The sequence below is a fragment of the Nerophis lumbriciformis genome, linkage group LG26, assembly GCF_033978685.3.
Source record: "Nerophis lumbriciformis linkage group LG26, RoL_Nlum_v2.1, whole genome shotgun sequence".
NCBI lineage: Eukaryota > Metazoa > Chordata > Actinopteri > Syngnathiformes > Syngnathidae > Nerophis > Nerophis lumbriciformis.
In genome coordinates, this window is record NC_084573.2 from 5,352,369 (window position 1) to 5,365,349 (window position 12,981).

The 12,981-nt window shown below is 43.7% G+C and overlaps 3 protein-coding genes across 3 annotated transcripts in view; 1 reads left to right on the forward strand and 2 right to left on the reverse strand.

Annotated features, from left to right (window-relative positions):
- The window catches only part of LOC133624010 (uncharacterized), a 93,406-nt gene extending 84,229 nt beyond the window's left edge, over positions 1–9,177 (forward strand). Inside the window, exons 1-2 of the mRNA XM_072916187.1 lie at positions 1,669–2,065; positions 7,270–9,177. Of these exons, the coding sequence (XP_072772288.1) occupies positions 1,963–2,065; positions 7,270–8,543 (1,377 nt within the window). The 5' untranslated portion in view covers positions 1,669–1,962 and the 3' untranslated portion in view covers positions 8,544–9,177. Of the gene's footprint in view, positions 2,066–7,269 lie in introns of the transcript that reaches the window.
- The window catches only part of LOC140679856 (uncharacterized), a 127,027-nt gene that overhangs the window by 73,745 nt on the left and 40,301 nt on the right, over positions 1–12,981 (reverse strand). The gene's annotated exons all lie outside the window — the stretch shown is intronic.
- The window catches only part of LOC140676656 (uncharacterized), a 310,270-nt gene that overhangs the window by 63,000 nt on the left and 234,289 nt on the right, over positions 1–12,981 (reverse strand). The window lies entirely within an intron of this gene.

A 12,981-nucleotide genomic window follows, 5' to 3' on the forward strand; every position in this document is an offset into this window, starting at 1 on the left:
TACAGCGTCAGGTTCCAGGTGTTGTGCCAGATAATGCACCTACCCCAAGTGGAAGAGTTCAAGTACCTCGGAGTCTTGTTCAAGAGTGAGGGAAGAGTGGATCGTGAGATCGACAGGCGGATCGGTGCGGCATCTTCAGTAATGCGGACGCTGTATCGATCCGTTGTGGTGAAGAAGGAGCTGAGCCGGAAGGCAAAGCTCTCAATTTACCGGTCGATCTACGTTCCCATCCTCACCTATGGTCATGAGCTTTGGGTTATGACCGAAAAGACAAGATCACGGGTACAAGCGGCCGAAATGAGTTTCCTCCGCCGGGTGGCGGGGCTCTCCCTTAGAGATAGGGTGAGAAGCTCTGTCATCCGGGGGGAGCTCAAAGTAAAGCCGCTGCTCCTCCACATGGAGAGGAGCCAGATGAGGTGGTTCGGGCATCTGGTCAGGATGCCACCCGATCGCCTCCCTCGGGAGGTGTTTAGGGCACGTCCGACCGGTAGGAGGCCACGGAAAAGACCCAGGGCACGTTGGGAAGACTATGTCTCCCGGCTGGCCTGGGAACGCCTCGGGATCCCCCGGGAAGAGTTGGACGAAGTGGCTGGGGAGGGGGAAGTCTGGGCTTCCCTGCTTAGGCTGCTGCCCCCGCGACCCGACCTCGGATAAGCGGAAGAAGATGGATGGATGGATGGATATATATATATGTATATATATATATATATATATATATATATATATATATATATATATATATATATATATATATATATATATATATATACAGAGGTGGGTAGAGTAGCCAGAAATTGTACTCAAGTAAGAGTACTGTTACTTTAGAGATTTATTACTCAAGTAAAAGTAATGAGTAGTCACCCAAATATTTACTTGAGTAAAAGTAAAAAGTATGTTGTGAAAAAACTACTCAAGTACTGAGTAGGGGCTTCACGGTGGCAGAGGGGTTAGTGCATCTGCCTCACAATACGAAGGTCCTGAGTAGTCTTGGGTTCAATCCCAGACTCGGGATCTTTCTGTGTGGAGTTTGCATGTTCTCCCCGTGACTGCGTGGGTTCCCTCCGGGTACTCCGGCTTCCTCCCACCTCCAAAGACATGCACCTGGGGATAGGTTGATTGGCAACACTAAATGGTCCCTAGTGTGTGAATGTTGTCTGTCTATCTGTGTTGGCCCTGTGATGAAGTGGCGACTTGTCCAGGGTGTACACCGCCTTCCGCCTGAATGCAGCTGAGATAGGCTCCAGCGACCCCCCCGCGACCCCAAAAAGGGACAAGCGGTAGAAAATGGTTGGATGGATGAAAACCTCCCACATTCTAAAATACATTATAAAAACGATTAGCATCAAAGACAAAAATAATATCATGAGTGTAATATTTATTTTGTTTCTTTTTTTTCTTTCCTTATGCTACTGTTGTTTCAATACATTGTTAAATATTTGAATATTTTTAAGAAAATAAGTTGTATGTCTTTGTTTTGAAAATGTAAAATGGACAAGTTTACTTTTATTTTCAGAATAAGTAAATAGTATATAATAAAATAGTTGTACCGGGGGTGGGGAGCTGGTTGTACTTGTTTCTCTCGCGAGATCTGGAGAATTGCTGGTTACTTGTTTCTCTCGCGAGATCTGACAACACTGCGCGCGAACCAAACACTGCAGGATAAAGCAAGATGGCGTCTGACGGTGAAGACGTTATTGCAGTCGTCACAGTTCAGTGTTCTTAATCTGTGCGTCCATGTACACATATATGTCCTTTATTACACTCTAGTAAATAGAGTAAACATCGTTAATAACTGTTTGCATCCGGTTATATTAGTCTGAGCGCACTTTGATGCTTCTCGAGCTAGCTTAGCCTGCTAGTTAGCTTAGCGTGTTAGCTGCTAACAAAGAGAGGCGGAAGTGATGAAAACACATCGCTAAGCAGAGATCAAGTGTGAGTGTAAAGTGTTGTGATTGTGTGAAAATGTGCGAAAGAACGATAGCAGAGTACGAGGAGGAACTTTGTCCAACAAAAGAGGAGAAGGAGCGACAACATGAAAAACATCAAGTTGTGTTACACAGAACAGGTTTGTTTACTTCTTACTCTCACATCTTTACTAACTTTATATTTATTATTAACACTATTCTTCAATAGATTGTCTATAGGAAGATGAATTGTCATGTGAGGATGATGCACTGATTGTTTTATGTTGTTCATAAAAACGAGACAATATTTATGAGAGGTTGATGTTCCTCTCAGTGTGTAACAATGTGTATCAACATGTTTACACAAAACTCACACAGTCACCGGGGGAATATTCCAGAGAGCAGGTTAAGTGCAAACTCCTCGAGAGTTTTACCTCCAAAAATACGAGAGGTAAGACAAAGTCAGAGTCAGTTACCATGGTAACTGACGCTGTAAACCTAGCCTGCTAGCTGGCAGGTTTGACAAGTTATTTATGTGTGTAAAAGCTATACTGACCTGTTATTTCCTTCATATTGGTGCAGCCATTAACCTACTACAACACCTACTACATCCACCTACTCAGTGGCCTAGTGGTTAGAGTGTCCGCCCTGAGATGGGTAGGTTGTGAGTTGAAACCCCGACCGAGTCATACCATCCATCCATCCATCTTCTTCCGCTTATCCGAGGTCGGGTCGCGGGGGCAGCAGCCTAAGCAGGGAAGCCCAGACTTCCCTCTCCCCAGCCACTTCGTCCAGCTCCTCCCGGGGGATCCCGAGGCGTTCCCAGGCCAGCCGGGAGACATAGTCTTCCCAACGTGTCCTGGGTCTTCCCCGTGGCCTCCTACCGGTCGGACGTGCCCGAAACACCTCCCTAGGGAGGCGTTCGGGTGGCATCCTGACCAGATGCCCGAACCACCTCATCTGGCTCCTCTCCATGTGGAGGAGCAGCGGCTTTACTTTGAGTTCCCCCCGGATGACAGAGCTTCTCACCCTATCTCTAAGGGAGAGCCCCGCCACCCGGCGGAGGAAACTCATTTCGGCCGCTTGTACCCGTGATCTTGTCCTTTCGGTCATGACCCAAAGCTCATGACCATAGGTGAGGATGGGAAGGTAGATCGACCGGTAAATTGAGAGCTTTGCCTTCCGGCTCAGCTCCTTCTTCACCACAACGGATCGATACAGCGTCCGCATTACTGAAGACGCCGCACCGATCCGCCTGTCGATCTCACGATCCACTCTTCCCTCGCTCGTGAACAAGACTCCGAGGTACTTGAATTCCTCCACTTGGGGCAAGATCTCCTCCCCAACCCGGAGATGGCACTCCACCCTTTTCTGGGCGAGAACCATGGACTCGGACTTGGAGGTGCTGATTCCCATCCCATTCGCTTCACACTCGGCTGCGAACCGATCCAGTGAGAGCTGAAGATCTTGGCCAGATGAAGCCATCAGGACCACATCATCTGCAAAAAGCAGAGACCTAATCCTGCAGCCACCAAACCGGATCCCCTCAACGCCTTGACTGCGCCTAGAAATTCTGTCCATAAAAGTTATGAACAGAATCGGTGACAAAGGGCAGCCTTGGCGGAGTCCAACCCTCACTGGAAACGGGTCCGACTTACTACCAGCAATGCGGACCAAGCTCTGACACTGATCATACAGGGAGCGAACCGCCACATTAAGACAGTCCGTTACCCCATACTCTCTGAGCACTCCCCACAGGACTTCCCGGGGTACACGGTCGAATGCCTTCTCCAAGTCCACAAAGCACATGTAGACTGGTTGGGCAAACTCCCATGCACCCTCAAGGACCCTGCCGAGAGTATAGAGCTGGTCCACAGTTCCACGACCAGCACGAAAACCACACTGTTCCTCCTGAATCCGAGGTTCGACTATCCGGCGTAGCCTCCTCTCCAGTACACCTGAATAGACTTTACCGGGAAGGCTGAGGAGTGTGATCCCACGATAGTTAGAACACACCCTCCGGTTCCCCTTTTTAAAGAGAGGAACCACCACCCCGGTCTGCCAATCCAGAGGTACCGCCCCCGATGTCCACGCGATGTTGCAGAGTATTGTCAACCAAGACAGCCCCACAACATCCAGAGCCTTAAGGAACTCCGGGCGGGTCTCATCCACCCCCGGGGCCTTGCCACCGAGGAGCTTTTTAACTACCTCGGCAACCTCAGCCCCAGAAATACCAAAGACTATAAAAATGGGACCCATTACTTCCCTGCTTGGCACTCAGCATCCTAGAACCCGCTGGTGTACACCAGCAGTGAGGGATGCCGTCAAGCTGAATAAAGAGTCCTATCGGGTTCTTTTGGCTCATAGGACTCCAGAGGCAGCGGACAGGTACCGACAGGCCAAGCGAAGTGCGGCTTCAGCGGTCGCGGAGGCAAAAACTCGGACATGGGAGGCAATTGGGGAAGCCATGGAAAACTAATTCTAGACGGCTTTGAAGCGATGCTGGTCCACTATCCGCCGCCTCAGGGGCGGAAACAGTGCACTGTCCACACCGTGTATGGTGAGGATGGTGTGCTGCTGACCTCTACTGCGGCTGTTGTGTATCAGTGGAGGGAATACTTAGAAGACCTCCTCAATCCCACCAACACATCTTCCTATGAGGAAGCAGTGCCTGGGGAATCTGTGGTGGGCTCTCCTATTTCTGGGGCTGAGGTAGTTAAAAAGCTCCTCGGTGGCCACGCTCGGGACTCATTTGGTGATTTAACCCCCAACCCTTGATGCTGAGTGCCAAGCAAGGAGGCAATGGGTCCCATTTTTATAGTCTTTGGTATGACTCGGCCGGGGTTTGAACTCCCGACTTTCCAGTCTCAGGGCAGACACTCTAACCACAAGGCCACTGAGCAGGTCGATGGTTAATGCATCCTCAATAGAAAATAAACCTTAGCAAAAGTTAGCTAACAATTGAGTCATTGGTAGCCGCTCTATTCTGCCTATAAAGTGCTCTAAATAACATCCTAAAACCTTCATCAACATTTTAAATACACACTGTAAGTGCAAACCCCGTTTCCATATGAGTTGGGAAATTGTGTTAGATGTAAATATAAACGGAATACAATGATTTGCAAATCATTTTCAACCCATATTCAGTTGAATATGCTACAAAGACAACATATTTGATGTTCAAACTGATAAACTTTTTTTTTTTTTTTTTCAAATAATCATTAACTTTAGAATTTGATGCCAGCAACACGTGACAAAGAAGTTGGGAAAGGTGGCAATAAATACTGATAAAGTTGAGGAATGCTCATCAAACACTTATTTGGAACATCCCACAGGTGTGCAGGCTAATTGGGAACAGGTGGGTGCCATGATTGGGTATAAAAGTAGATTCCATGAAATGCTCAGTCATTCGCAAACAAGGATGGGGCGAGGGTCACCACTTTGTCAACAAATGCGTGAGCAAATTGTTGAACAGTTTAAGAAAAACCTTTCTCAACCAGCTATTGCAAGGAATTTAGGGATTTCACCATCTACGGTCCGTAATATCATCAAAGGGTTCAGATAATCTGGAGAAATCACTGCACGTAAGCAGCTAAGCCCGTGACCTTCCATCCCTCAGGCTGTACTGCATCAACAAGCGACATCAGTGTGTAAAGGATATCACCACATGGGCTCAGGAACACTTCAGAAACCCACTGTCAGTAACTACAGTTGGTCGCTATATCTGTAAGTGCAAGTTAAAACTCTCCTATGCAAGGCGAAAACCGTTTATCAACAACACCCAGAAACGCCATCAGCTGCGCTGGGCCTGAGCTCATCTAAGATGGACTGATACAAAGTGGAAAAGTGTTCTGTGGTCTGACAAGTCCACATTTCAAATTATTTTCGGAAACTGTGGACGTCGTGTCCTCCGGACCAAAGAGGAAAAGAACCATCCGGATTGTTCTAGGCGCAAAGTTGAAAAGCCAGCATGTGTGATGGTATGGGGGTGTATTAGTGCCCAAGACATGGGTAACTTACACATCTGTGAAGGCACCATTAATGCTGAAAGGTACATACAGTTTTTGGAGCAACATATGTTGCCATCCAAGCAACGTTACCATGGACGCCCCTGCTTATTTCAGCAAGACAATGCCAAGCCACGTGTTACATCAACGTGGCTTCATAGTAAAAGAGTGCGGGTACTAGACTGGCCTGCCTGTAGTCCAGACCTGTCTCCCATTGAAAATGTGTGGCGCATTATGAAGCCTAAAATAGCACAACGGAGACCCCCGGACTGTTGAACAACTTAAGCTGTACATCAAGCAAGAATGGGAAAGAATTCCACCTGAGAAGCTTCAAAAATGTGTCTCCTCAGTTCCCAAACGTTTACTGAGTGTTGTTAAAAGGAAAGGCCATGCAACACAGTGGTGAACATGCCCTTTCTCAACTACTTTGGCACGTGTTGCAGCCATGAAATTCTAAGTTAATTATTATTTGCAAAAAAAAATTAAGTTTATGAGTTTGAACATCAAATATGTTGTCTTTGTAGTGCATTCAACTGAATATGGGTTGAAAATGATTTGCAAATCATTGTATTCCGTTTATATTTACATCTAACACAATTTCCCAACTCATATGGAAACGGGGTTTGTATATATACTGTATAATGTAGTAACATACTTAATAACATGTCATATTTACATATCTTGCTCATTTTAAGCATACAATGTCTGCTCTCACTGGGATGTCGACTGATGGGATGTTCATTTCTTCCCGTTTAGATGAAGAATTAATCCTCGCAAAGGGTTAAAAAAGGGTGGGTGCAAAAGAGTGTATTTTCGTGTCTTTCTTGCCATCTCCAGGTCTAAGTTGGATGTCAAAGTTGACCAAGTTCTCGGTTTATGTCCACAACCTTCTACTACATAAGTGAGAGGCATGATTTGTAGTCTAGAATTAGCTTTTGTGTCATTTCTAATTGTATTATTTTGTCTAAAAAAACATTATTAATTTACTTGTTTATTTACTGTTAATATATGGTTACTTTATTTGTGAAAATAATACTGGAAATTATGTAATATTTTACTGCATATTTCAGCAACTAAATTAGGAGCCTGTGTAGCTTGTTTTAAAATGGTTCTATTAGTAATTTTATATGAAATAATATATCGCAAAATCAATTTTAAAACATATTGTCCATCCATAGTAAAAAGTCCTGTCGTCCTGGTTTGTTTTATTTTCATGTGAATAATGTTGTAAAGAGCAGCGTGTTTGTGCGTCACTGAGATTTCAAGACAGTTCATACGATAACTTGTTTTTCCTAAGTGCATGTAAAAGTACTGAATGCATTGTGTGACTGAGCAGAGATGGTGTGTTTGTCTTGCAGACGTCTGGGAAGAACATCTTCACCCTGAGCAACAGAAGTGGAGCTTCAGGATGGAGCCACAGCCCTCCCACATTAAAAAGGAAGAGGAACACCCACTGATCCCCCATTTTAAAGAGGAAGAGGATGACCCACTGAACACTTACATCAAAGAGGAAGAGGAGGACCCACTGATCTCCCATTTTAAAAAGGAAAAGGAGGACCCACTGACACCCCATTTTAAAGAGGAAGAGGAGGACCCACTGACACCCCATTTTAAAAAGGAAGCGATGGATCCACTGACCCCTCACATTAAGGAGGAAGAGGAGGACCCACTGACCCCTCACATTAAAGAGGAAGAGGAGGAACACAGCATCAGTCAGCAGGGAGAGCATCTTGAAGGACTGGAGGAGGTTGATGTCACCAAGATGCCAGTGACTGGTGTCCCTGTGAAGAGTGAAGGTGATGAGGTCAAAGGTGAGAGTGAGGAGAAGAGAGAGGCGGAGCCTCCAAGCAGCAGCTCAACTCAACACATGACAACAGAAGCTGATGGAGACCACTGTGGAGGATCACAAGCAGACAAGCTCTTAGCTCCACTATCAGATAGTGAGGACACAACGTCACACTCTCCTGACACTGATGATGAAGACTCTAAAGATGATAAGACATGTCACACTGACAACACACACTTCACATGTTCTCACTGTGACAAAACTTTTAAAACTCCTAGTAAATTGAAAAGACACATGAGAACACACACTGGAGAAAAACCTTTTTCATGTTCAATCTGCAGTAAAGATTTTACTTATAAGCACGAATTGAAAATACACATGAAAACACACACTGGAGAAAAACCTTTTTCATGTTCACTCTGCGGTAAAGGTTTTAATCAAAGGGATCCTTTGAAAATACACATGAGAACACACACTGGAGAAAAACCTTTTTCATGTTCAATCTGCGGTAAAGATTTTAATCATAAGGATCCTTTGAAAATACACATGAGAACACACACTGGAGAAAAACCTTTTTCCTGCTCAGAATGTGGTAAAAGTTTTGGAACAAATTATAATTTAAAAGTACACATGAGAACACACACTGGAGAAAAACCTTTTTCATGTTCAATCTGTGGTAAAGATTTTACTCAAAAGCAGCATTTCAAAGCACACATGAGAATACACACTGGAGAAAAACCTTTTTCATGTTCAATCTGCGGTAAAGATTTTACTCTTAGGCAACATTTGAAAATGCACATGAGATTACACCCTGGAGGAAAACCTTTTTCCTGGTTCAAACACTGATGACATTTATTAATCAGACAAGAAGCAAGGAATCATGCAGAGACCGATTTCAATTCAGCTCATGAGGAGAACGCATGGAGCCACACACTTAGTCACAGTCTCGCCCTACGCTCTAAGGTTCAGCTCCCGCGTCCCTCTATTTATTCAGGAGTTCCACAGTCAACATCACTAAGACTGTCTCTAAAAGGAGTGGTCACATATATTATGCAAAGCAGGTCCAGTACGCACAATACGTGACGGAATGTGCTGGGGGCCTTGTGATTTCGCCTTCTCTCCGCTTCGTCTGCGTGTTGTCATCTTATATTCGTTGAGGTCCTTGAAGTCTCTGCTTCGTCTGCGTGCTGTCGTCTTATCTTCGTTGAGGTCCTTGAAGTCCTTGGCTGTTAGCGGGTTAAAACAAAGATAACATCTGCGGATGAGGCCACTCTTCAGACAAGGAGTTTTGTCCTTGTACAGATACAAAAGTCTAACTTGAGCACAATAGCTAATAACTAAAGCAACAGACCCCGATTTAAACAAGTTGAAAAACTTATTTGGGTGTTACCATTTGGTGGTCAATTGTACGGAATATGTGCTGTACTGTGCAACCTACTAATAAAAGTCTCAAACAATCAAAGACTTTAAGCATTCTAAAGTTGTGTGATAATATACAAACCCCGTTTCCATATGAGTTGGGAAATTGTGTTAGATGTCAATTTAAACGGAATACAATGATTTGCAAATCCTTTTCAACCCATATTCAATTGAATGCACTACAAAGACAACATATTTGATGTTCAAACTCATAAACTTTATTTTTTTTTTTTTGCAAATAATAACTAACTTAGAATTTCATGGCTGCAACACGTGCCAAAGTAGTTGGGAAAGGAGACACATTTTTGAAGCTTCTCAGGTGGAATTCTTTCCCATTCTTGCTTGATGTACAGCTTAAGTTGTTCAACAGTCCGGGGGTCTCCGTTGTGCTATTTTAGGCTTCATAATGCGCCACACATTTTCAATGGGAGACAGGTCTGGACTACAGGCAGGCCAGTCTAGTACCCGCACTCTTTTACTATGAAGCCACGTTGATGTAACACGTGGCTTGGCATTGTCTTGCTGAAATAAGCAGGGGCGTCCATTAAAAGACGGCGCTTAGATGGCAGCATATGTTGTTCCAAAACCTGTATGTACCTTTCAGCATTAATGGTGCCTTCACAGATGTGTAAGTTACCCATGCCTTGGGCACTAATGCACTCCCATACCATCACACATGCTGGCTTTTGAACTTTGCGTCAATAACAGTCTGGATGGTTCGCTTCCCCTTTGGTCCGGATGACACGATGTCGAATATTTCCAAAAACAATTTGAAATGTGGACTCGTCAGACCACAGAACACTTTTCCACTTTGCATGAGTCCATCTTAGATGATCTCGGGCCCAGAAAAGCCGGCGGCGTTTCTGGGTGTTGTTGATAAATGGCTTTCGCTTTGCATAGTAGAGCTTTAACTTGCACTTACAGATGTAGCGACCGACTGTATTTAGTGACAGTGGTTTTCTGAAGTGTTCCTGAGCCCATGTGGTGATATCCTTTAGAGATTGATGTCGGCTTTTGATACAGTGCCGTCTGAGGGATCGAACGTCACGGTCATTCAATGTTGGTTTCGGGCCATGCCGCTTACGTGCAGTGATTTCTCCAGATTCTCTGAACCTTTTGATGATATTATGGACCGTAGATGTTGAAATCCCTAAATTTCTTGCAATTGCACTTTGAGAAACGTTGTTCTTAAACTGTTTGACTATTTGCTCACGCAGTTGTGGACAAAGGGGTGTACCTCGCCCCATCCTTTCTTGTGAAAGACTGAGCATTTTTTGGGAAGCTGTTTTTATACCCAATCATGGCACCCACCTGTTCCCAATTAGCCTGCACACCTGTGGGATGTTCCAAATAAGTGTTTGATGAGCATTCCTCAACTTTATCAGTATTTATTGCCACCTTTCCCAACTTCTTTGTCACGTGTTGCTGGCATCAAATTCTAAAGTTAATGATTATTTGCAAAAAAAAAAAAAAAAAGTTTATGAGTTTGAACATCAAATATGTTGTTTTTGTAGCATATTCAACTGAATATGGGTTGAAAATGATTTGCAAATCATTGTATTTCGTTTATATTTACATCTAACACAATTTCCCAACTCATATGGAAACGGGGTTTGTAAAGACATGATTATTCTAACACTCAGAATGTGGTAAAAGGTTTGTAATTAATCAAAGTTTAAAAGTACACATGAGAACACACACTGGAGAAAAACCTTTTATATGTTCAGTATGTTGTAAAAGTTTTATAAAAAGTCAGCATTTGGAAGTACACATAAGAACACACACTGGAGAGAAACCTTTTATATGTTCAGTATGTGGTAAACGTTATATAGAAAGACAGCAATTAAAATTACACATGAGAACGCACTCTGGTGAAAAACCATACTCCTGTTCAAGCTGCAACAAAAGCTTTCGTCACCTAAACACTCTTACAGTACACATGAGAACACACACAGGAGAGAAAGTGTTGAGTTGCAGTGTGTGTGGTGAAAGATTCTCCTATAAGTACCAGTGTAAGAAACACAAGTGTGCTGGTGAGAACAGCAGCAGCAAATGAAGATGCAGGATTTGAAATAAACTTTCTAACAACATCAGCACATATAACATGTGTGACATCATTGTTGTGTGTGTAACACAATCTCAGCACGTACAATGTGCCACCAGAGGTGTAAACACCCTGGATAAAGTCTACTCTAACATAAAGCAGGGCTATACAATTACCACACCTTGCCTTCTCAGATCACATGTCCCTGCTCATGACACCAGCATACACCACCCTCAGGAAAAAAAGCACCCCTCACAACAAGGACTGTTCAAACGTGGCCAGATGGAGCTACGGAGCAGTTACAAGACTGCTTTGAAAGCACCAACTGGGACATCTTTGCACACCAGGACCTGGAAATGTACTCTTCATCTGTTTTAGGCTACATCAAACACTGTGTAGACACCATACTTGCCAACCTTGAGACCTCCGATTTCGGGAGGTGGGGGATGGGGGGCGTGGTCGGGGGTGGGGGGCGTGGTTAAGAGATATATATATATATATAAGAAATACTTGACTTTCAGTGAATTCTAGCTATAAATATATATTTTATTACATATATATATATATATATATATATATATATATATATATATATATATATATATATATATATATATATATATATATATATATATATATAAATAAATAAAATAAATACTTGAATTTCAGTGTTCATTCATTTACACATAGACACACACATAACACTCATCTACTCATTGTTGAGTTAAGGGTTGAATTGTCCATCCTTGTTCTATTCTCTGTCACTATTTCAGAACACACACATTATACAAATATACATTATAAAATCGATAAGAAAACGGGAGCTCTAATTTGGGAGTCTGAATTAGGATCAGAAGTTCCTATATAAACATTGCGCACTCACGTCGCCTTTTTGTATTGATTACTGCAGCTGTGCACTGGATTCATTCACAAATATAAACTACAACTCACAAACACTTTAGAGTTAGGCTCCACCATCAGAATGTGTAATTAAACTTATAAAGATCACATGGATATTATTCAGTGAGTTGATTCACCAAAACTAACCTGTTATACAGGAGGAAAAAGCACACAGGACGTTTCAATTGTTCACAGACTGGTCGCGCTCATCAGAATGACAAGACACTTCCGGTCTGCAGGCGATAGCATTCAATTGGGAAGAAACGCCCTACTGCCCCCTACTGACCAATGTGAATACTGATAAATGTGTAATGACAGCTCCAAAAACGAGTTCAAACCACAAAATAAAATAAATAAATCAACACAAAAATGTGACACATTATGGGTGGGTCACATATGCATGTACAGTAGATGGCAGTATTGTCCTGTTTAAGAGTGTCACAACATTGCTGTTTACGGCAGACCAACTGCTTTACGGAAGACGAAAACGTGACTGCTGTTGTTGTGTGTTGTTACCGCGCTGGGAGGACGTTAATGAAACTGCCTAACAATAAACCCACATAAGAAACCAAGAACTCGCCCTCCATCATTAGCTGTTTATATTGTGGGAAAGCGGACGTGTGAACAGGCTGTCAACACGTCACTCAGGTCCGCATGGAGCTGGAGGGGGCGTGGCCTCCAGCTCCGCCTGAATTTCGGGAGATTTTCGGGAGAAAATTTGTCCCGGGAGGTCTTCGGGAGAGGCGCTGAATTTCGGGAGTCTCCCGGAAAATCCGGGAGGGTTGGCAAGTATGGTAGACACAGTCACAGTGGACAGGTGTATCCGGGTGTACCCTAACCAGAAACCCTGGATGACCAGAGAGGTCAAAATCCTGTTGAAGGAGAGAAATAGTGCTTTGAGAAATGGAGACGAGGCACTCT